Here is a 25,074-nt window from a genome sequence, read left to right on the forward strand (position 1 = left end):
TAGTATCATTTAAATATTAATGTTTCAACAAGTATACTCTTCTAGTGGCCCACATTTGCTGGATGCAAAACATATGACGTGCTATTGTCTTTTTTTTTTTCTTTTCTTTTTTCTTTCCTTTTTTTGGCTTCATTGCAACCTCTTGCTTGCTTTTCATATTTACATACTTTTCATTAAATTTATTAATCATTCGATTATATAATTTTTGTGAGTTTATAACCTAACATCAACTCGTGCACCCTCATATTTATGCAAAGAACTATACATATGTTACCAATCATTTCATATAAGGAGGAAAAAATTAATCTGACATATAAAATGCACTATAACAAGTAAATAATCTTGATTTTTTCTTTAAAAATATATGATTTTATGTTTGATTCATATTTATATTAGTTCCTAAACAACACAGAATATAATGACTTAGCTCTTTAAAATTTTCAATAAGTTGATCAGTAGGACAATATAACTCAAACAATGACCACATAAGTTAAATAACTTTAAAGGAATATCGTATTCTTAATTAATATTTGTCTTCTATTTAAAGTAAAAAAGCAAGAGTTTTGCATTTCTATACTAATTTGACTTGATCTAATAATAAAATTTATAATTCCTAAACTTTGTTGCCCTAATCTAATATTGATATTTATCTACTATGATTTTTTTTCTCTGATATATAATATCTTAGATTTGAATAGAGTCTTACTCCTAATAAACTCTTGTTTTCATGTTTGTAGGATTTTGTTCTAATGGAAAGATAATTGTGTCAATATATGAAGACATAAATATATGGAATATTGAGAGAAAAAGAGAAGATTTGGAGAGAATCTTTACGCAGTTACTGAATTTTTTCTTTAAACGTACACGATATTCAGAATTGAGATAAAATTCGTGCTGAAGAATTTGACTGATCGACTCACGTTTATGTCGTGTTGCTAATTGGTGTTGAAGACACATGCAAAACAACACTTACACAGAGTGTTGATCGAAGAGTGTTCTTTTATTGTTTTTAAGCGACTGCGGTTTATGCATATAGTTTTAATTTTGGTTTATTTTGATGCATTTTAATTAATTGGAGTGTCAAGAAATTTGGTTTTGTTATTCTCACTAGTATTATTTTGATGTAAACAATTACATGTTTTTCTAGTGAATTTTTGTCATGAGACATTGTATAAGTATTCGTTATACTTGTGCATAATTAAATCTGGTATCTATTTATTCAAGTTATACTTGTGTTAAATAATTAACTTTCGATGCATAATTAAATCTGGTATCTATTTATTCAAGTTATACTTGTGTTAAATAATTAACTTTCGATGCATGTTGTGTGCTCGTGTTGACAACATCAGAACATAATACTAGCTTCTGATACACACAATATATTAATTTCTTGTACGTTTATAATCAACGGTTCTTTCATAGACAAATATACTTATTTATAATAACAATATATAATGGGTCAGCCCCTGCCGATCGATCCTTGTTCTATGTCACAGGTGAACGGATTCGCGTAACAAGCCGTTCCATTCCAGATTGTAAATAATATATTTGTATTACAAAAACTAAAAATTATTTACAAAACTGATATTTATTTACGCGTTATCATATTTTTTATTTTATGTGATTTTATTATGATATTTTTGAAAATATATATTATTATCAATCACATGCAATTAGTAGACCTAATCGGTGCTTAAGACAGTACCAATGACATCATTATAAGGTTCTATTGCTTAACATGTAGTGTATGATGTTGATGGATAATAGCCCATTTTAAAATAATTAGTCATTTAATTGTGATGGGCTAGTTATTAATGATATTTTTATTGGTTAGTTTTTGTATAAATTTTTGAGCCCAAGTTAGGACCCATTAAGATAAAAGTCCATTCTCCATCCTATAAAATTCATAACAGGGCTTCATCTTTACATTAAAGTAAGTTCTAATTTGCTTAAAATTAGGATTCTCATTTTGATCTAGTTTTGGACAGCGCTGAGCGAGAGGATTTTCGTCGGATAATCTCAAATAAATGTGTTTTATTGGAGTTCACAGGAGCGATATTTATGCAATTGATTTGGCATCCATGAATTCCTCTTGATTTACTTTGTTCAAGTAACGAATTTTTATTTAGTTACATAAAATGTATATAAAGAATAGATATACTTTCTCATGACTATATATCATAAATGGACAAATTTTACTTTTCACAGTTGTCTTATTTTTCAGTTATCACAACAATGCTTCATTTTCGCGGGATTGGATTTTTTTTTTTTTTTTACAGTGAAAGTGCCATAAAACGCTCTATTATGTTACGCATTCTCGATGCTTTGATTCGGATCTTGCCAAAACCTGAACCGAAGAATTTTTTGTACTTGTCCCATTGACACCATAAGTAAGCACACCTCGATTTTCATCTAATGGTAATATGTAACAAAAACTGCTGCATAATTTAGTTTTATGATTATTGGAATTGCTTTACCTGAAAAATTTTCTTCTTTGAATTTCAATACACGAAAACCAAATGACTTTCATGATTATATTAATTTAAATAAACAGATGACGTTACTTAAAATATAACAAAATAATTATCCGCTTCGAATTCAAATCAAGAAAAGAAATAATAAAAAATATTGTTTTCAAATATCTTAATTCATCTGAAGTGTCTCATTTTAATGGATGGTCGAAATGAGACATTTTAAGAAATAATTATTATTGATATTTTGAGACGGAAGAATTCATTTTCTATAAAAATATAGATTATTTTACTTAAAATATAACAAAATAATGGAGTAACTTTTTGTAATATATAGACCGATTAATTTATGCCTAAATCCCCCCATTTAAGATGTTTTGAGGAATTCTTAAATTATTTTTGTTTAGGAATTTTAAGGATTGTCGCGCCTAAAATCGTAGTGCTTGGATTTTTTTTTTCCTTTTCACGGTTAAGAGCTTTTTCTTCATGTTTGTTTGCCGTAAATTATTTGTACATATAATTTGTCGTGTTTATGATATATATATTTTACTTTACTTTTAAACTAAAATCGAGAAATGACGAATTACGTATTTTTTGAAGAAAAATTGTAATTTATGCAATGTAAAACTCATGTACTCAACCTATGAAAAATATACGGGGTCGATCAATTTAAGAAGTATCTTTATTACTGTTAGATTACAAATTCAATGCCTTCTTTTTTGTTTGCTCCATTTTGGGAAGCACGTTCACAAATATATTTCAAGAAATTGGAGACACTTCTGTTCATAAAATAGAAATTGGAAACGCTAGAAATTAATCATGAATCTTCCAAAAACAAATTATTACGACTTTTCAGTGCAGTAATATCTAATATTTATTTTATTCTCTGAAATCACAGTCTCACTTTCACTCAAATTTAAGACCTTGATCGTCTCATTTTCTGAAAGAATTTGGAGATCAAATTTTTGGGTAAAATTTTTTCTTGAAGCCCCTTTCATATATCTTGGAAAATTTTAGCGGACTGGGGATAAAGATGCAACCTTTACCTGTATTAGTCAAGATTTTTAGAGGGGTCGTTTTGTTTTCTCTGTTTCTTGGTCATGGTTTTGCCTCGAGTTATAAGGTCTGTACCAATGGTGGTCTCCCGGCGGAGTCACACACGCTTCGCTATGAATTGTTTTCTTCAAAAAATGCGTCTTGGGAAAAAGAAAATCTTGCCCATTTGCATTTGATCCCCACTGATGACCATACTTGGTCCAATTTGATTCCAAGGAAGATGTTGAGGGAGGAGGACGAACTGAGTTGGGAATTCTTGTATAGGAAAATCAAGAATTCAAATGTGGCGAAAGGGGCGGGGGATGGTTTTCTGAAGGAAATTTCCTTGCATGATGTGAGATTGGAGGCTAATTCGATTCATGGTGTGGCACAGCAGACAAATTTGGAGTATTTGTTGATATTGGATGTTGATAGGTTGGTGTGGAGTTTCCGGAAGACAGCGGGTTTGGAGACTCCAGCTGATCCATACGGTGGTTGGGAGGCCCCCGATGTGGAGCTTCGGGGTCATTTTGTAGGTATATTTTGATTTGCTTCTGTTCTTAGTTCATTTCCTGTTTCATGGTATCGATGGAATTGCTTTTATACTTACATAATCATGTATTCTAACTCTTGATGATATGTCCTCTTTATTGATTTTATCACTTTTGTATTAATTTCATTTTTCTAACACAAATATTTTTTTTTTCATTGCTTCATTGATAGATTAACGAGAGTAAAGGATCAGAATCATGTATATTCTCAGGGTAGAAATGACATCCTGTTCTTAAACCTGTTCACTGTCAATAGAAAGGTCAACAAAACACATAATTCGAATTAGTGGATTAATGTATGAAAACATTGAAAATATGTCGTTCATGTTTGGAATATCACATCGTGTCATCTGTCTTGGATAATGATACCATGAAATCAATTAATTGTTTCTAATACATTGAAGGGCATTACATGAGCGCGACAGCACAAATGTGGGCTAGCACAAATAATTCTGATCTCCGAGAAAAAATGTCCTCAGTGGTTTCTGCTCTATCAGAGTGCCAAAGGAAAATAAATACTGGCTATCTTTCAGCATTTCCAGATGAACTCTTTGACCGGTTCGATGCTCTAGAAGAAGTCTGGGCTCCGTATTATACCATTCACAAGGTAAATCTTCTGTATATTGTGCCTTTTGTTTTGTAACATAGTTCATGATCTTGTCCTTCACTGGTCATCCAGATTTTGGCTGGCCTCTTGGATCAATATATATTGGGTGGAGATGATCGAGCTTTGAATATGACAACGTGGATGGCTGACTATTTCTATACCCGCGTGCAAAATGTAATATTGAAGTATACCATCGAAAGGCACTGGTTATCTCTCAATGAAGAAACAGGCGGCATGAACGACGTTCTTTATAGGTTATACAGTGTAACGGTGAGCATGCCTCCTCTTAAAAGAGACATCCATCTTTTCTGAATATAGAGAGAATATTTTTGGACTTTATTAGAGTTTTGCAACACTATTTATGTGCTCACATTGATCTATTTTATGGTTTCGAAGGGTGATCAAAAGCATTTAATGTTGGCTCACCTATTTGACAAGCCATGCTTTCTGGGATTGCTAGCGCTGAAGGTGATTATTACTGTTCTATTTAGTCAATAGTAAGAAATAAGAATAGTTATTAGGTTGCCTCTTGTAACGATTAATTCATTTTACATATAGGCTGATGATATATCTGGCTTTCATTCCAACACACACATTCCAGTGGTAATTGGATCTCAAATGCGGTATGAAATTACGGGTGAACCACTTTATAAGGTGAGGACCATATTTCTCTTTTTTTGTCATTGTATTTATTTTTTTATATAAAAAGTAGAGTTATAGGAGTTTGCTTGTACGCATCCATATATTATATATCATTCAACATCCATATGGTACCTACTATAACTTGTACTCTGCATGATTTTCCAGGAAATTGGAGCATTCTTCATGGATATTGTTAACTCATCTCACAGTTATGCGACAGGAGGGACATCAGTTGACGAGTTCTGGTGCAAACATTAATTTTTGGATAGGGATTTGTCAATGCTTAATCAGCACTTTCATTTCACTAATTTCTTATCATATGCCATTTGTTCAACATTTGTGCAGGTCAGACCCAAAACGACTGGCTAGCACTCTACAAAAGGAAAACGAAGAATCTTGTACAACCTATAACATGCTAAAGGTGCGATAATGTATGTATGTACTGGCTAAAATTTCTTGAGGTGCTGCTAGGAGTCTTGGAGAATGAGATGCTGTGGATAAGTGCGAAATATCTGATACTATTTCCCAAATACTTAATAAAGACTAACAAGGAATCTCAATTCAAAAGTATCACGAGTTTGCATAAATGTTTGTGGTTGCTATACTATTTATGCATGGTGCTTGGTATAACCTTTTCTCTTGGTGCATGCGTTTAAAACATACAGGTTTCTCGCAACCTCTTTAAATGGACCAAAGAAATGGCATATGCAGATTATTATGAAAGAGCGCTGACAAATGGCATATTAGGCATTCAAAGAGGAAGGGATCCTGGAACAATGATTTACATGCTCCCTTTACAACCCGGTGGCTCGAAGGCCCAAAGTTACCATGGATGGGGAACCAAGTTCAATTCTTTTTGGTGCTGTTACGGAACAGGTGGTGACCACCTGACGTTTTCTCACACTTCTTTTCTTTTCTCTAGAGACTATCTATCCGAGATATGATCACAGAAAATTGTCTTTTTCCCGACATCTATATTCATTTCTTTTACCTGGATCAAATTATCCTAGGACTGGAACATCGCAAGTATTGAATATTTCCGTCCCTTTTTTCTTACCGCAGGAATCGAATCATTCTCAAAATTAGGAGATTCAATATACTTTGAAGAGGAGGGAAAAGGATAAGGGGCTTTACATCATACAGTATATATCAAGCTCCCTTGATTGGAAATCTGGCCAAATTTTTCTGAGCCAAAGAGTAGAACCAATTGTTTCATGGGATAACAGGCTTCAAGTTTCAGTGACAATTTCCCCAAAAAATGTTAATATCATCTTTTATCTGTCCAATTCGCACATGTTAGATATGATCACAAACTTTTCGAGACCTCTGTTTAATGCAGGAAACAGAAAGAACATCATCAACCTTAAAGTTGAGAATACCACCATGGACATATTCAACTGGTGCAAAGGCAACTTTAAATGGTCAGGATCTGTCCTTGCCAACACCTGGTACGAACTGCAAATCTTTTTACGACAAGCTTTTCATATCTTAACTTATTTAACCTGTCTTTTGAAACAAATTGGGAGGCTATTATTTTTTTTCCGCCTTTAATGCAGGTAATTTCATGTCTGTTACTAAATCCTGGAGCACCGGGGATACAATCACTCTGGATCTTCCTTTGAGTCTGAGAATGGAAGCGATAAAAGGTGTTTTTCTTCAACGCTCACGAATATTAAAAAATCATTTCAATCTTGTATACATATATATCACCAATTATTTCTGAATCATGGTTACAGACCACAGACTGGAATATGCTTCGATCAAAGCATTTCTCTATGGTCCCTACCTTCTTGCGGGTCTATCAAGAGGCGATTGGAACATTACGCTCGAGCCACATACTTCTCTTTCCGACTGGGTTACTCCAGTTCCTATTGATTATAATTCTCACACGATTACTCTCAAACAAGAACTTGGGAATCAACAGTTCGTCGTAGCAAACATGAATCAGCTCATAAAAATGGAATATTCACCCTGTTCCGGTACCGACTCAGCTGTCAGAGCTACGTTTAGGCTCATTTTTAAAAACCCGGAATCCAAAACTTTCAATGATTTAGTAATGCTGGAACCATTTGATTTTCCCGGTATGCTTGTATTCCATAAGGGGGATGGCAAAAATCTTGAAGTAGCGTTTAATTCATCTACCGAATACGGAAATATGTCTTCAGTTTTTCGTTTAGTCAAAGGATTGGATGGACAGGATCAGACGGTTTCGTTGGAGTCGGAACACGAGAAAGGATGTTATATTTACAGTGGGATTGAGTATGATTCTGGTTCAAATGTCAAGCTAAACTGCAGTGGGTTTTCATCTGATTCTGGATATCAACAGGCAGCAAGCTTTCAGTTGAAAGATGGAATCAGCAGATATGATCCTATCAGTTTTGTGGCGAAAGGGGTGAAACGTAACTTTGTTCTGACTCCACTGCTTAGCCTGAGAGATGAGTACTACACAGTGTATTTTAACATTTCTACTTAAATTATGATCGAACAAGCTTGAATATATAATTAGAAAGATGAGAATATTATGCTACTGTATATGACAGTTCAGTTGAACACGGATCACTCATAAACCCATCGAACCCACATGGAGTAGCCGAGGCCATGCATACTCCGAGGGCATGCAAATCAGGACGAGTGGCGATATACAGAACAAAAATGCTAATTTAAAATGGCTGATAAACATATTACAAATTAGATGCGAGGGCTTAGACGGTGATATATATGGATTTCGAAGTAAAATTTGTGGTTTCTAAAACTATTTACGTAGTTTTTCGTTCAAGTATTACTCAAACTAGTGAATACACATGACCGGGGTGAATTGCTCATTGTCTGGAAAATATCACTTTCAGAAACCTGATAAATTCCTGTAATATTCATTGGAGTATCATGAATTTGTCGAGAAAGTGTAACGTGCGATGTTGGTCATAGGCGGTCTTGATTGAGAGCCCATTTTGCCAAATCAAATCGTGAGTCTATTCAATTATTTTGAGGTGAAAAATAAATAATACCATCTATCAGCTAACTGAATAATTTACACCATTTATTCTCTTCAATCCATTCACAAGATAAATATGACTCGTGACTTCCCAACTTAAGATATGTATAGATTATTTATTTTGTAGATTACATTTTTAAAGTATGTATTTTTCCTTCTAAAATACACGGTTAGCAATTATATATGCAACTTTCATGTATAAAACTGGCATTTCCACTCAAACTATAGATGATTTTTCACACATGAATATATTATAATTTGGAAAAAAAAAAAGAAAAAGAAAAAGAAAAAGAAAAGAGGGAATAGAATTATATGTACCGTAGAAGAAACCAAGGTTTTCAATGTATGTATTACGAACTTCATCATGTATGATATTTATAAACTACTAGATGATATAAAGATAGAAACATATAACTTAATATCAAATTTAATCAGCTCTTTAATTATACTATGTACGTAGTTGTAAACTATATATCCTTAACCAATTTATTTATCCATTCTCGTGGCGTAATTTTAAGCGTGTAGAAAAATGAAACATAACAAAATAATTTTACCATCACAAAATTCATATAATAATATGGAATAACAATACATTATTAATTTCATTAAGTTGCATACTAAAAATAAAAATATATTAATATCAGCAAGCTTTAAGAGGTTTCCCACAGAGACAAGCATTGTTCACAAACGATGACGCTTCTAGATGGTCGAACGGCGAGCCCGCCGGAATCGGGCCGCAGAGATGGTTATGGCTCACATCCAGATGCCCCATGTACGAAGCCGATGGTATAGACTTTGGAATTCTACCTCTCAGATTATTGTACGATAAATCCATTACTGTAAAATATGATCTCGGCTCGAACGCGTCAGGAATATAGCCTTCAATGGAGTTCCTGCTCAAGTTCAGTATACTGATTCCGGAACTAATCAGAGTAGGAGGAATCCGGCCGGATAAATTGTTACCATCGAGATTCAGTGTGGCTAAGACTGACATATTTCCAAGAGAAGGTGGTATTGGGCCCGAAAGCTGGTTCAGAGATAGATCCAAGTCAGAAAGCCGGTAAATGGACGTTAAAGAGATCGGAATATGCCCCTTTAATCTGTTCTTGCTGAGTAAAGCCCGACTCAGCATTCTTAACTTGCCGAAATTTCTCGGGATCGCCCCAGAAAAATTGTTGCTCCGGAGATCTAAATGCATGAGGGAAGATAAATTGGTTAACGAAGACGGAATGGCGCCGGAGAGGTGATTGTCCGCTACGTTGAACACCGCGAGCTGGCTCAAACGGCCGATATCAGCCGGTAGCTCCCCGGATAGCTGGTTTCCAATCAAGTCGACGATCCGAAGAAAAGACAAGGAAGCAATGCATGAAGGGATAGGCCCAGAAATCGCCTTCCAATCTGCGACTGTGAGACTCGAGAGTCTTGTGAGGCGGCAAATGGCTGGAGATATCGAGCCGGTCATGTAACCAGTACGGTGGAATTTCTGAAAAATGGGGTCCTCCGACTCTCCTCGGAGGTTGATGTCCACAACGTGGTGCGTTTCAGCGTCGCAGCTGATTCCATACCAGTTGCGGCAACAGTCTGCACCGTTCCACGAATCGAAAATGCCTAAATAGGGCTCTTTCAGGTCAGCCTTGAAGGCTAGAAGAGCTGCCCGATCGGAGGGCGGGCAGGCATTGGATAGAAAAGTTTTATATACAAGTATAGTTGATAATAAATACAAGAGGATTGCTGCCATTAGTGAGTTTGAAACTTTGAGTGATATCTTAGTTAGTAAGGGAGTAGACAAGCTAGCTAGGGTACGTATTATTTATATAATGCGGGTGGTATTGGAATAGGGGCATGCATGTCAAAAATTAATTATTATTTTTATTTTTATTATTATTTTATTATTATTATTATTATTATTATTACTATTATTATTATTTATAAAGTAAAAGAGAGCAGGATATGGGGAGTGCATGATTGTGAATATTCACAAATAATCATTATTATTTTAATGATAAATTCGATATATATTTTATAACGGGTATATATAGTTGCACACTACAATAATCAAAATAAATTTACTCAAAAAAATAAACCTAATTAATCGTAAACGATTTTATATCAAATCAACACTATAATTTTTTTAATTTTAATACTAGTTTTCGATCAGATATATTAAATGAGCAGAGCAGAAATCTACCTATCCTTTTCCGTTTTAGCCCCCAATAGAAGAAGTTCGAAGCCCAAAACTGATGGCCAACATAGTTCCATATAGAGACATAATAAAAATCATGGAAATAAGTTGTAGATTTTGAGAGAGAGATATATATATATTTTATAGGTGATCTTGGCACGATTAACTTTACATATTCTACGTAGATTAACGAGTGAAGAATTTGAAATTCATCCAACATAAATCCGTTCATCCAATTGTAACATTAGAGAAGTACTCCAGTAATTAAATATTAACGTCCACAACAATTGGGGGGTGGGGTTAAAATAAAAGTTTTGAGCCGCATCACAGCAATACGGTGGCACGCCCAAAATTGACACCGCTGAGAGCAAGCAAAACTCCATAATTAATGGCATAAACATCTTCAAATTTCGTCCTCAAACACCTGGATTCCTGGCCCTGCAGATAATTATGCTATATATTTCTGTATGATTGTGTTACAAAATAATTCGCCATCTCTCTGATTCTTGAAATAACAGATCGGCAATATTTATTTATATGTAGCAAGCAGAAATCATTAAAAGCGTTCTTTTCTTGCCACTTATTATAATCATGTGAACGATTATCATTTATTAAATTTTTTTAACCAACGACACCAAGTAATGTTTATGTCTAACAGTCTAATGAATGAATAGTCGACTGTTTTAGATCCAAAATTATATTTTTCATCCACAAATTAAATTGACTTAGATTTTGCAATGATATTTTAAATATAGTTAATTAAAAAAAATAGAAGTTAACTAACACTTTAATTTTAAATATTGCTACCCCTAAAAAGCCGCAATGGGGCCCATATTAAAGATGTCGTAGATTAACTAACTAGCGTTGCCAACCTATAAAAAAAAGTACGTATCTTGTGAGATGATCTCACGAATCTTTATCTATGAGACGGGTCAATCCTACCGATATTAACAATAAAAAATAATAATCTTAGCATAAAAAGTAATATTTTTTATATCCGTCTTACAAAATACGACCCGTGAGAGACCGTCTCATACAAATTTTTGCAAAAAAAAAAAAAAAAAACTTCATTGTTGAAAGCCCAATTAAAAATTTCACAAATTATAGGAGCATATACATCATTTATACATATGTACATTAGTATGGATAGTCAAAGATATGTTTAAAACTTTAATCCTATCATTATGATTTTTTTAGTTGAGTTGTATATTTAATTTGGTGTATATTCTTTTAAGCTGTTAGACCATGTTACTATTTCTTTTTATAAAAAATGACTATTTTCCTATTATTGAGAGATGACAAATTAACATGTATTTAAGTAATGTGTTTGTATTTTTCAGAACAATTTATTGGATTATCACATTTATATAATCACGTATTAGCATCGTCTTAACTTGTATAATTTATTATACCATACATTTGTATAGTTAAGCTCTCTAAGCTGACTATTTCGATGCATTCATGAAACAACCTCAGATGATATAATAATCCTCGTCTTCATATCGATTTAAATAAGTTTTTGGCATTGCTAGATATCTTAGTTTTGACGATAACAAACGATAATTTATTATATTAGATCTAGTTATCGTCCGCATTATTGTCACTCGAGCGCTTCAGTAAAATCCTTTCAACCAGTCTCGTAATATTAAACTACTCGACCGCCTCATGCACATTAGTTTGTGGCAAACTACTCAACCATTCACTGTATCCAAGATTATCTATAAAAGTCGAGTCAAGACATCTTACAAAGACTTTACCTACTTTTTCAGAAACGCAGGTAGACTGACAATACCGTCAAAAGATCATAATGTTTTCCATAAAATCCTACGTGTAGAGCTAGTTACTTTAAGCTGTTAGTGATCGTTTTCTCACATTTGGTATATTTTTATCTGCTCATTAAATGAAAGGTACGACAAAACAAGAAATGAGGACAACGACAACGTCTTTGCACTAATGCTCATTTAATGAGCTACAATCGAACATTATATGAAAAAATACATAAGATGATATATATAGAGAGAATGCCAGAAGAGTAAGTGAGACAGACGATTCAAGCTTTCTTCTTAAAAAGATTTCCGACCACTAATCACTTTGATACTTACTCACTGCTCATCCATTCTCGCTCCAAAAAATATTTATTCAGATCATCAAGTATCTTTAAGGGTTTTTGTCAAAATAAGTTCGATAAATCGGTTATTTTCTCAAAAATAATGTTTAATTGGTTCACTTTCAGTTTTGAATTTGAAAAATAAGTTAAACCTACTAAAACGATATAGATTTATAGATAAGAATTTGGACTTGACTTTCATTGTAATTTTTCTTTTTTTGTGTTAGGTTTTTTAATTAAAACTTTCGTAATGGACATAAACATACACACAATCTTTTTTTCAAGTTTCATTTCAACTTTGAAGAATAACCGATTGTTGTGATTCAATTAAAAAAAAAAATAGATTAGGAGTGCAAAAAAATCGAAAAACCTATTTTTTTTTATTATTATTAAAAAAAGCTGTTATTTCGGTTTCCAATCGAATTTATCGATTCGATTTAATCGATTTTAATGACTAAAATCGGTCAATTCGTTTGGTCGAAAACAAATTCGGTTCATCGAGTTTTGTTTATTTTTTATTCAATCAGTTCGGTTATCTACCTACAAAAATGTGCTTGCTGTGGATCCACTCATCATCGATAATTTTTTTTTTAAAAAAAATATTACATTAAAACATCAACTCTACACATAGAACGCAATGATCACTATATATTGAGTCTGCGATAGTGACAATAGCCAAGGTAGATTTGATTATTGAAAAGAAAATTCCACATTTATTTACCGTCCACGCCATTCAGCGGCGCCGTTTTAATTAGTTGACGGGGGCTCTTATATTTCAACGCATTTCATCCATCTCCATTAACATGTACGCCTTTTTCAAAGTGCCAAAATTCATGATTAGACTTCGATTTTATATTTTTGAATAAATAAAGAAATAAAATGCATGTATAATTTTGGTTTTCGGTAACAATTTTTAATATGATTTTATAATAAATATAAATTGGTATTTTGCATGGATAATGATTATGAGTGAGTTTAAAATTTAAAATATAGTATAATAACTTACTATTTTTATATTTAAAGAAGAAGATGAAAACGAATTGTATGTTCAGAAATTGGCTTCTCAAACTAATTAATATTCTAATATTTTATTTGAGTGTTTTTTTTAATAACATGTCTTAAAATTGGTACCATATGGGGTGCATTTTGGAGGTATCTTTTTCCACCAATATCACTTACGTATTTTTTTTATAATAACGGGTTGAATGAAATTGCGGCCGATTTAAATAATTGGAAAACCAACTAAAATTTAATATTTTATATATTTTGCAAAAAATATGTGGTTTCAGATTCAATGATTTCTAGAGATGTAATCAAGTCGAGCCGAGTCGAACTCTTGAATGTTTGAGCTTGGTTCGTTTATAATCGAGCCGAGCTCGAGCTTTATTTAAAGAATATATGCATGACTCACGAACTTATTCAAGCCTTTATCGAGCCTAAACAAGCTTAATAAATATGAATTATACATTTAAATTTTCATTAAATTAATTAAAAAGTAAATTATATATATAAAGAAAAATATATTATTCTTATTAAAATTTGTAAATTTATTATAATAAATAAATTTAATAGATTTTTCTATAAATTTCATAAATAATATGCAAAATCAATAAATCAAATATCAAAACTATTATTTTTTCATCTAAAAGATTACTTATGAACTTACCAACGAACATGTTCACGAGCTAACGAGCCGAATACTGTAAAGTTTGAGTTTGGTTTGTTTATCTTAACGAGCCTCATTAAACGAGCTCAAATGAACTTTTATCGAATCGAGCTTCGAATAGCTCACAAACGATTTGGTTCGTTTACATCCCTAATAATTTCAATGCTTCACCGAATGAAACGTCATTAATTATTGATATTAAATTCTACGATTTCCACATCCAAACAGAATAAAATGTACTCGAGTGATATGATAATTTGAATTGACCAATATATTCTTTTTTAAAAAAAACAAATATATTCATCTAATTTTAATTTCATTTTATTAGAACTTTTAAGCATAGAGACAGTCTAAAAATAGATATTTAATAATAAATATTTGAATGCTATTGATAGAATAAAACTGACATGGGAGATAACGAGTAAGATGATAATTGATATGATGAATAACTTTGTAAATATAATAAAAATTATGCTTATGGAACGCTGTTTTTTAGAGTAAAATGTGTTATTTACACTTTAATAAATATTATACAATTCTTTTCTTTTTCTTTTCTTTGTTTGATGCTCAAAAAGAACATTTTTATTCTGTTTTAAACTCTATATCAGGTTGAAAATTATATGTCAGCTTACAAATTTCATGATACTTATAAATATGTTCTTAAATCTACAAAGATCAAATTTTACGGTTGAGTTATTTAATTTTATATTAAGATCTAAATGTTGAGCAATAATAAAATTATATTTTTGTTCACATTTAAGATGTATTCATCCTTTTTTTCACACCTAAGGCTAAGAAATTTTTTCAATTTTAGTCTTGTAAATTGACATTTTCGAGTTTTAGTCATGTAATTTGTCTTGGTTTGTATACAATAATTTGATTTTTTTTGTGTCTTTTTACTCGAAACCACATAATCCACTAGATACTGTTTATTTGACATTATTGCTCTCATACATTGCTCATATGATAAGAATAAACTTTATATTACACATATAAAATATATATAATCAAAAATAAAAGAAAATGACAAATTTTATTTTTCTCCCATTTTGAAGTATCAGAGGTGTTTCTTTATTTTTTATTTCTTTTCAATCAGATGAATTTTAATGTGAGTAATATAAGCTTTATTCTTGTCATATGTATCACGTAAAATATAATTAGTTTATCAAATAAGTCATATTTGATGGATTTAGTAATTTTACACAAAAAAAACTATACAAAAAATACAAGTTATTGTAGGAAAACAAAAATTTGACATGTTATATGATTAAAATCCAAAAAAAGTCAATTTACAAGACTGAAACTACAATTTTTCCTTTGGATGATTATGATTGATCTCAATTTTGATGAATTTACGATATATTTAAAATACAAAAGTTGAAAGAAACATGGTGTAATTTTATATTAAATACTATGATATGTACTATTTTGTGCATCATATTATTAATTTTTATATTATATTACTTATTATAAAATTAATCTCGTAAAAGTGATTATATTTAAATTTAAATTTATGTGATTTGTTTTGGGAAATTTCTCTTTTCGCCCTCTATGGTTTTGGTTCGCTTCTAAACCAGGTTATCAATATCATAGATGACTAAATCATAAATATATAAACATCAAATATAAAATTTAAAAATAAAATTAAGGGAAAAAACATATAAAGGCTAGCTAATCTTATCGTTCAAGAGACAGAAAGTCAAAGTTAGACATTACTAATATTTTTTAAATGTATCTAAAACTCCCAAAAAAGAAAATATTAAATTTAAATCATGTAAACTGAATAACTCTAATTGTTTATTAAAAAACTAAGATATTAAATATTTTATTATTTTGAACCTGCCTAATAATACGTGCTGATTTCATGGACAGTTCTAGTTTTTTTTTTTTTTTAATCAAAACCCAACCCTAGTCGACACAATAATTATATACGTGGTTCATGTGATTATGACATGTCAACATAATTTTCCGCAAACATAATTTTATTTGTAAATTTTTTTTTAAAAAAAATAAACTGATAACCAGGTGTATTATTATGACTATTATTTTTTCTTGGAAACCCTCCCTCACTTAATTTCACGGGTTAATTTTATAAATTTTATTTAAAATATCGAGATAAGCGAATAATTTTTTTGTAAGATGAATTAACTTGTAATTTTATCTGTTATTTTCTTATTATAGGGATATATATATATATATATTATATTGTTTTCTGAAATCTGAGTTGAATAAAATAATCCGCTTTCGATCTGTTAAATGGGAGTGTGACAACAAATTTATTACATGTAAAAAAACAATTTTAAATCCGATTTTCTGACCCTTTTTTTTTTTTTTGCCAGAATAATCCACCACTATCATTGGTACTCCTGAGTTCGCATTGGCTGGGCTATATTCAACCTTTCTCTCTCTAAACCAAACCCACGGCCTACCGCCACTAGCTGCGGCTCTGAACTGATTTCTTCGAAAACCCTTTTTGCAGGAAAGGAAAAAAAACAACAATCAATCTTTATATGAAGAAAGATAAAAGGTCGTTGCGCTTTTAAAGGCAACACGTGTGCTTGAGTGAAGGCTCTGGCTTTTTCCTGATTGTTGTTTCATATGTATTCCCTCTTTTTTTTCATGATCTTATCCTAACTTTTTACTTCAATCATAGTTACAATATCATTTTCTAGTTTGGGTGTATTTTAAGATAAATTCTTCGAATATAACTTATACATCAGTAAGCTCAGATTCTGCTCATTTCAGGTTCTTGATTCTGTAAAGTTGGGCATTTGAGTATTCCTTGCTTCAATGCATCTCTCGGATTAATTGGCTGGTTCGGGATCCTGTAAAAAGTTCCAAATTCTTGAGTTTTAAGTTTTTTTCAATCTATATTTCTCTTCTTTTCTGTTTTTGATTCTGCGCCAACCAGTTCTTTGCTTTTCAAACTTGATGAATAATCAGCGTGAGTTCCAGCAAAATATGGTGATGGGCTCTGGATTAACTCGCTACCGATCTGCGCCGAGCTCTTATTTTTCAACTCTTTTAAACAGCAGTAACATCATGGGTGATGATGGATTTGGGGAAGATGAATTTGAGCATCTTTTCAACCCTCCAGCTTCAAGTCCTGAGACCCAGAAATTTTTCTCCAGATTCATGAATAATTCCGAAACCATTCACGAAAACTGCTCTTCCAATATGAAGTTACAGTCACAAATAAATCCACTGTATCCGCCGCCGAGAAAGAGCGAATCTTCAGTCCACAAACCTCAGCAGCAATTGCAGAGACAACAGAAGAGCGATGACTTTTCTTCGGTTCCTCATATGATGTATCATATCATTAATACCGGTGCTGCAAATTCTGATATGCAAGATTCGGATTATGGATGGATGGGTTCACTGAATTCGAACTCCGCCGTGCAGATGAAGACGGAAGAGGGTGGTGGCGGAGGTCTCATTCGACACAGAAGTTCTCCTGCTGGATTATTCGAAAGCATAAACATCAAGAATGGTACTTTTTTTACAACTGTTTTTTCAGTAATTTTTTGACAGGATGCTCTGACATGCTTTAGCTCTGTATGTATAGAGCTCGGTGCAGCGAATTTAAGCCCAGTGGATTATAAAACTGCAGAAAACAGTCCTGGAGAGGGACGATTCGGCGAAAATCGCGATAAAAATGGTGGATACAGCTCGGGTTTCCCAGTGAATTCTTGGGATGATTCACCTGACAGTTTCTTCAAAGGATTAACAGATAATCATCAGGTCTTGTCTTAGAACTGAAATCAGAAATCATTTGTTGATTCCAGGTTATGTTGAGATTAATAGTGTTAATTACTGATGTATTTAGCAGAGTATTGAAGGCGGAAGTAAGCATACAATTCCCAAGTTGTCTCATCACCTGAGTCTGCCCAAAAATTCAGCTGAATTATTAACCGTAGAGAAACTGATGCAAGACTCCGTGCCCTTTAAAATCAGAGCAAAAAGGGGTTTTGCCACGCACCCGCGAAGCATAGCTGAAAGAGTAAATTTCCCACTCTTTACTAGTTTAACGCGTGAAAAACAAAAAAGATAAGGAAAAACAATATGGATTTTGGAAGAATGAAATGCATTTAAGGATTTTATGCAATGATTTCAGGTTAGAAGAACCAAAATTAGTGAACGGATGAGGAAGCTGCAAGATCTTGTGCCTAACATGGAAAAGGTAAACCTCTTTCTCCGCACATTGTAACTAGGACAGACCCTAATGTGGCTCTTTCTTGCATATATTGTGATTAAATGTTGATCCGACAAGTCTGAGGCACATGATAGATAGTAGGTTAATGAAAGCCATCCATAGTGTGCTATGGTGGTTGCATGTCGGCTTCTCAAGAGGTTGACAATATTACATCTTTCATCGGGCTTGACAAACGATTGTGCGGTGTTAAGTTTGATGAGTTACTGTCCCAAGGTAGTCTTTAGGGTTTAGATCATACAGTCGGTTTAAATACTAACAGCAGTTTCAGCCATTCCAAGTGTTAAAAGTAAGAAACATATATTGCTGATTCATTTTCCACAAACTCAAGTCTTCTTTCGGAATAAATGATTTCCATCATGATATATTAGAGTAAGCAAATCACAAAGTAAAGATCTATCTTGTCTACGTTTATCAACCTTTTTCATCATCTAATATCGACCATTATGTGCATGTAAACCTTAAAAATTGGTTTATGGATTATATTTTCAAGTACGCCTGCGGCCTATACTTTTGGGGGTATGTTAAAAAGATTTATATACTTCCGGATTATGACCTCTTTGTATTCTCTTTATTGCACCATTAGTTTTTGCATTCACTTCCATTTACAGCAAACTAATACATCAGACATGTTGGATTTAGCCGTTGAATACATCAAAGACCTTCAACGACAAGTAAAGGTGTGTGTACCGAATTGTCACTACGAAATTCTGCAATAAAAAAAATAATGTGTTTACACCGACTTTTTGAACTCCTCAGACGCTTTCTGATAATCACGCCAAGTGCTCTTGTTCGGCTAGGCAGAAACCATAGATCAAACGCCTTTTCGTATTCAACATGCTGTTCAGGATCAAGATTCGTCGCCCTATGGCTCCTAACTCAGAAGGGTGGTTCAATTTAGTATTTTCGTGGGGATCAAGGGTAGTAACTCAAGCTTTTTTCTGCTGATAGTGTAAATCATATAATTAGCTGTTTTTGTAAAGATTTTTGTGGCCACTAGTTCATGAATTCCAACAACTTTTTGTCAGATTTTTTAGGGTGCAAGTCGCGGGATGAGTACCCTATTTGATTCCATGGATTATGTGATGCAAATAATTCTCTCATATCAAATGGAGTTTGATTAAATCTTAACCGTGCCCACTGATTCTGAATCTTTAGTTGTTGGAAATTCACAGGCTAAGACTGAAAGTTTGAATTGCACATGATTCATGTATGTTATAATTGACTTTGAAGTTGAACGTACAGTCAATTTGTATGCACGCAAAAAACAGAACGCTCGCTTTGACTGGTCTAATCATGGATTTATATATATATATTTGTTTTTAAAAGGACCATTAGAAATTTAAAATTTTATTTATTGGAATCTTGAGTTTTTTTACTCGATAATTTGAAGATGCCCCTAGCTAAAATTTTAAAAATACACAAGGAAAATAAATATACAAGAATTAGCATGAAAAGTTTATTTTACAAGTACGAATTGATTGCGGATGTTTTAAAAATGTTTTATTACACGACGAACAAAAATATTTAGATATTTTTTTTTAAAAAAAAACTCTATTATTAAATTAAATACTATTAAAACTTTAACTGAAATTTCACCAATATCAATGAATTTCTAATTTAAAATTTGTGCATGCATCAACGAAGTTATTATTAAAAAAAAATTAAAATTGGTAAAATTTAAAAACTATATGAAAATCCATATCTACAACAGGGACATTGGTTGTTGAGGAGAATTAAAGAATTCAGAACACACATTTATGAGGGGAAAAAGGACTTTTCATTTCTTGTATTTTTATTTTAGACAAAAATTTATGTGAGACGGTTTCACGGGTCGTATTTTGTGAGACATATCTCTTATTTGGCTCATCTAAGATTAAGTATTAATTTTTATTCTAAGAGTATTATTTTTGATTGTGAATATCGGTAGGGTTGACTATTCTCACAAATAAATATTCGTGAGACCGTCTTACAAGAGTCCTACTCTTTATTTTAATGGCAAAACTCAAAACTTTATTGATTAATATTGTCCATTAGAAGCCTAGCTAACCAATATGAAAATTGGTCATTCACCCAAACAAAAGATAAATGAGAAGAACAAAAAAAAACAATATTAATTAAGAGCTATTTATTAGCAGAACAACGAACATGAATAAACTCTGAAGTCACATATTTCTTCATTCCCTCTCTGATCTCTAATGCACAAAACTTAATGTAGCCAAGATCTTTCTGTTTGTGAATGTTTGCACTGCCAAAAGTGAATATGTTACAAAAGTGAATATCTTTAAAGCTTTTATCACATATAAGATTAATTCATTCTCGGATTGCTAGTTGTTCACCATGTACTACTGAGATGGACTGATTGATTTGTTTACCAAAAGGTAGCAACAATCGACCTTTGGTATCTCAAACTGTGCTACGATGTTGTATTGATGTCGGTCCCCATTCACGACTGCATACACGTTAAGCTTTAATGTGCACGATCTTGCCGGTTTCTACACCTCCTCTAGGTGTCACCTCTCTGACTCATCGACAATTTTCTCATTTTCTCGAGTATTTAAAAAATCGGGATGTTTTTGGCAATAAAACCTACATTGTTACACTAAAAGTTCATGTGTGTGCCTATGCATATACATATATATAGTCATTTAAAACACTAATTTTAGTCCGTGTGTGTATAAAAATATAAATTTAGTATTTAAATAAAGTAAGAGCAGCTTAAGTTGTAAAATTACATCCATGGAGTCGCGTAACGACTCAAAATAGGGTACTTTTCAAAGTTATCACATATATTTTTCCCCATGTAGAGAGGCATATCACTCAAACATCATCAACTAAGGTAATGATCAATGCGTCATTGACTGATTGTCTAAATTATATATAATCAATTAATCTATTTTCAGATTCTTGAAGTTCGAAAATAAAAACATTAATTATTTTTATTTTATTTTCAAAACACTCGAGAATATTATTTTTACATAATTACAGGCCAATGAAAATTAGTCTAGCTCCATTCCAAATTCTATTTGAGCTACAAATCAAGTTATTCCAACTTAAATGTAATATTAATGAACATGCATGCATATATTCTTAATTAATGTATTATATAATTTGAACTTAAAAATGTTATTGCCCCTACAGCAGTTGATGCCCTGACCGTAGAAAATTGAGACTAATTTGACGTTGAAAAACTTGGAAGGAAAAATTTGTCCTAGCATTGAAAAAATTGTTCGATTATATCAACCAAATAAACCGGACATAATATTATTAAGAAAATTGTGGAGTAATAATGTATTATTTGCAAAAAATTGTGTGAGACGGTCACACGAGTCGTATTTTGTGAGACATATATCTTATTTGGGTCATCCATGAAAAGTATTACTTTTTATACCAAGAGTATTACTTTTTATTGTGAATATTGGTAGGATTGACTCGTCTCACAGATAAAGATTCGTGAGCATGTCTCACAAGTGACTATTCAATATTATTTTGGTTCCGTACATTCTCACTTTTGGAATTTATATTTTCAATATAAAATTGGAAATATTATTAAAAAAACGACCAAATAAACCGGAAATAATAATAATATTATCTTCATATGAACACAGCCACACGCAATTCAACTTGGATCTTCGACTTTTAGCATCTATAATTTCTGTATAATTCTCTCTATAAAAGCAAAGCGTCAATACAACACAATTCTCTCCGTCAAATATCAGAAGTTCTACAGAAACCAATCACCAAGAAAACATCAGAACAAAAACCCACGTGGAATGCCAATGGATCGATCGCCGCTTCCCTCGTCTTCATCGGACAGTTCCCAGGCCTCCTCCACCAATTCCTCGCCGGCGAAAGGGTCTTCCCCGGTGGTTCTTTCCATCGAGTGCTTAAAAGGAAGCTCCAAAGCCGAGGAGTGGACCGGAGACATGCTGCAGACCGGCGACATTGTGGAGGAGCTGAGAATCGGCAACACGATCATCAGCTCGCCGTTCAAGAATGGGAAACCCGGCGTGCAGAGGATTATGCACAACTCTTTCAGGCAGAAGGAGACTTCGATCCATGTCCGAGTCCGCCGCGGCGCCGACGAGTACGCGGAGCTGCAGGCGTGTATTGTTCCCGGCGAGCAGTTCGTGGGGAGGAGACAGTACGTGTTGCGTGCCATCGATGACCCCAATTACGCCGTCGGATTCTTTGATCGGACGGAGAGCGAGTGCTTCGAATTGCAAGGTAACTCGAATGTTATCTTCCCGGGTTGACTTTTCGTTTGGATTTTTAGCAGAATTCTATGAATGTGAAAAACAACGGTTTTCTTTTAAACTTTAAAAACGTTTTCGAACTTGTTTTGTTTGGTGGTATTCCATTTCAAGCACTTTAAGTCACACTTTTCCTTTTTAGTTTATCTTTGTAAATCACATTTTCCATTCCAAAGTGTCTATTTGCATGCTCTCTTTGGTCGAAGATAAAAATTACGCCTAGCATTCACATGTTACAAGTGAAAAAAGGCCAAATTCAAGGTTTTTTTTTAGAAGGTTGAACGGGGAAAACAATATTCTAAACCAATAGTTTCATTGTCATTCCTTGGTCAGAATCGTGCTGTTGATGAACTAGGAATTCAGTCAATGCGCAACTTAACGAACTTCTATATCGATTTTTTATCTTGTGAAAATAAAAATTATATGTATAAATATTAAACTTTTTCCAACTTGGGTGTGTGGACCCAATTGCAAATAATAAGGTTGATCAAAATTTTATTATTATTTTTTGCTTAATTTTTAGTGCATTCATTTTCCTTCACCGTGATACACGAGTATGCAAAGTCAGAAAGCTCCCAAGCAAGGACTAATGCGAACCAAGAAGTTGGTTTGTGGAGTCGCATGATTTTGACTCTGCATGCTCATGCTTTTTTTTTTTCCCATTATTTTTGGGATGATTTTGAATTTTTTATTCTGAAAATAACATGAATCGAGTGAAAGACATTAATATTCTTGGCACTTGCATATAAGTTAGCGAATATTTCAATCTGTGTAGCTTCAAGAACCGCGAGAATGGTGATTGCCCTCGAAAGAACGCCCCTTCAAGACGGATACGTCTCATATCCGTGGGACCGAAGGATGCGCGACATGCTGTCGATTCCTTATTCAAGCAGCTTCTACTCCATCCTATTCCTCCCCAAAGCCTCGGATATAGTAGCTTCTCGCTACAACGATTTAGAGGACACTCTAGCACGAGCTCACGCTTGGATCAATGCGTCCCAGGCCTCCGGTGCTCCCATTGTGTTCATGAACATACAGACTGAATCCCTCCTCACCAAGGTACTAGAATGGCCGAAATTGTTAGAAATACATAGAGTATTAGAGTTGGAAATATCAGACCTCATGCTCACAGACCCGTGCAAGTGTGATTGCACATGACACGATAGCCTTTGCTAGTAGGACTTGATGAAAATTGATAAATCGAGTTATCTGAAGAATCCATTGCATAGACTGGTTATCCATTCAAACAAAACCTATAATTTTGTTGTAGAATGGGGTATTAGAGTAACTGTCAGGGATACTATGTAAAGAATTTGGTTTCACTTCTGGTTTAGGTATCTGGAGAAACTGCTTCTGCAACTGTGAACACGGGCTCGCTATCAGATTTATCGAATCTTGCAAACACGAGTCTGTACGGTTTCGAGGATTACCATGGTGTGGATATAGGTGTGGTAAGAGCGGTTCGTATGTGGTTCTCCTCTCTCGTAGGGGAGATCCCGATCGAGATAAGAATCAGAGAAACAGATGTAAAACTCGGTTTCGCCATCAGCAGAACAGAAGAGGTATTTTCTTGAAAACAAAACCCTGAAAATTCTCGACATTCTTGTAAGAAACCTCACAAAATTGTAACTTGACTTGCCACTTTTTCATCTTAACAGGGATTCATTTACATATCATCAGTGAGCGAAGGAGAAGAAGATGCCCCCTCAAGTCGATCCGGGCTTAGCCATCTGTATAAACAGGCTAACATTGCCTCCCCGTCCCGCCTCTTAATCGTATCCCGAATATCAAACCAAAAAGTCCTCCCATGGATGGTTTCAACAACAGGGGCAATTCGCTGTTTTGACACTGTTTCCCTGAGCCAGAAGCTCTCTCTACATCGGCACACACGATTGCCGATTCTGATGCACGTTTTCCTATGGGACAGAAACGCGAATGTTTCAAATGTGGGTAGTATCAGGGCCCGAGCCATGTCCACGTGCCCGCCTACTGCACCAGCCAAGGTCAATTTGCCACGTCCTCCAGTTCTCCCATCATCAACGGAAGACGATTTAGAAGAGAGCGTAGACCTTGAAGGGTCTGAAATAATGCGGGAAAGGGACACTGCAGGAGAGTTTTCATTCAGGTTACATGATCTTGCACTTGCGAATAATTGGGTGTGACAAATCCTTTGCTGGTTTGGTCTCTGTATTATAGTATTCTGATTAATCTTGATCCATAAATGAGACACTGTTGTGTTTTTATAATTTTTATTCAACTGTGACAGCTTAAATTCCATATGATATAACGAAAATGCTTGCATTTTGATCATCTCACACGATTCATATTTATTCCACAATATTATTATATAAACACACA

General features: G+C 33.4%; 4 protein-coding genes across 12 annotated transcripts; 3 read left to right on the top strand and 1 right to left on the bottom strand.

Annotated features, from left to right (window-relative positions):
- Nucleotides 1–3,222: 3,222 nt before the first annotated feature.
- Nucleotides 3,223–7,850, top strand: LOC142521960 (uncharacterized). Its single transcript, XM_075625133.1, is given in 13 exon segments — nt 3,223–4,042; nt 4,462–4,664; nt 4,737–4,934; nt 5,061–5,132; nt 5,223–5,318; nt 5,472–5,551; nt 5,652–5,727; nt 5,972–6,182; nt 6,369–6,421; nt 6,423–6,566; nt 6,646–6,754; nt 6,863–6,952; nt 7,043–7,850. Coding segments are annotated over 13 exon segments (2,607 nt in total). The 5' UTR covers nt 3,223–3,504; the 3' UTR covers nt 7,780–7,850.
- A 1,049-nt stretch (nt 7,851–8,899) lies between these two features.
- Nucleotides 8,900–10,062, bottom strand: LOC142537196 (uncharacterized). The gene has a single exon (XM_075642749.1). The coding sequence runs from the start codon at nt 10,034–10,036 to the stop codon at nt 8,939–8,941; it is 1,098 nt and encodes a 365-aa protein (XP_075498864.1). The 5' UTR covers nt 10,037–10,062; the 3' UTR covers nt 8,900–8,938.
- A 6,518-nt stretch (nt 10,063–16,580) lies between these two features.
- On the top strand, nt 16,581–19,594 carry LOC142521974 (transcription factor bHLH122-like). Of its 9 annotated transcripts, none has more exons than XM_075625150.1 (8): nt 16,583–16,853; nt 16,999–17,068; nt 17,165–17,743; nt 17,819–17,994; nt 18,080–18,253; nt 18,368–18,433; nt 19,075–19,143; nt 19,223–19,594. In XM_075625150.1, the coding sequence occupies exons 3-8, from the start codon at nt 17,185–17,187 to the stop codon at nt 19,274–19,276; spliced, it is 1,098 nt and encodes a 365-aa protein (XP_075481265.1). In that variant the 5' UTR covers nt 16,583–16,853; nt 16,999–17,068; nt 17,165–17,184; the 3' UTR covers nt 19,277–19,594. The 9 variants fall into 9 exon arrangements, with proteins under 9 accessions (XP_075481290.1, XP_075481265.1, XP_075481281.1 ...); XM_075625166.1 differs by having other exon boundaries at nt 17,197–17,743; XM_075625155.1 differs by having other exon boundaries at nt 16,583–16,780.
- A 2,497-nt stretch (nt 19,595–22,091) lies between these two features.
- On the top strand, nt 22,092–25,026 carry LOC142521967 (uncharacterized). Its single transcript, XM_075625141.1, has 4 exons — nt 22,092–22,690; nt 23,492–23,775; nt 24,051–24,278; nt 24,375–25,026. The coding sequence occupies exons 1-4, from the start codon at nt 22,237–22,239 to the stop codon at nt 24,876–24,878; spliced, it is 1,470 nt and encodes a 489-aa protein (XP_075481256.1). The 5' UTR covers nt 22,092–22,236; the 3' UTR covers nt 24,879–25,026.
- Nucleotides 25,027–25,074: the final 48 nt, after the last annotated feature.

Source organism: Primulina tabacum, chromosome 2 (genome assembly GCF_025594145.1).
Source record: "Primulina tabacum isolate GXHZ01 chromosome 2, ASM2559414v2, whole genome shotgun sequence".
Lineage (NCBI taxonomy): Eukaryota > Viridiplantae > Streptophyta > Magnoliopsida > Lamiales > Gesneriaceae > Primulina > Primulina tabacum.

What these genes read in the sequence shown, in the direction of transcription:
- LOC142537196 (XM_075642749.1), bottom strand. Translation starts at nt 10,036, where the DNA reads ATGGCAGCAATCCTCTTGTATTTATTATCAACTATACTTGTATATAAA.
- LOC142521974 (XM_075625150.1), top strand. Translation starts at nt 17,185, where the DNA reads ATGAATAATCAGCGTGAGTTCCAGCAAAATATGGTGATGGGCTCTGGA. An exon ending in TTGTGCCTAACATGGAAAAG is followed by an intron (nt 18,434 to 19,074) that starts GTAAACCTCTTT and finishes TTCCATTTACAG; the next exon opens with CAAACTAATACATCAGACAT. An exon ending in ACCTTCAACGACAAGTAAAG is followed by an intron (nt 19,144 to 19,222) that starts GTGTGTGTACCG and finishes TGAACTCCTCAG; the next exon opens with ACGCTTTCTGATAATCACGC.
- LOC142521967 (XM_075625141.1), top strand. Translation starts at nt 22,237, where the DNA reads ATGCCAATGGATCGATCGCCGCTTCCCTCGTCTTCATCGGACAGTTCC. An exon ending in CGAGTGCTTCGAATTGCAAG is followed by an intron (nt 22,691 to 23,491) that starts GTAACTCGAATG and finishes CAATCTGTGTAG; the next exon opens with CTTCAAGAACCGCGAGAATG. An exon ending in CCATCAGCAGAACAGAAGAG is followed by an intron (nt 24,279 to 24,374) that starts GTATTTTCTTGA and finishes TCATCTTAACAG; the next exon opens with GGATTCATTTACATATCATC.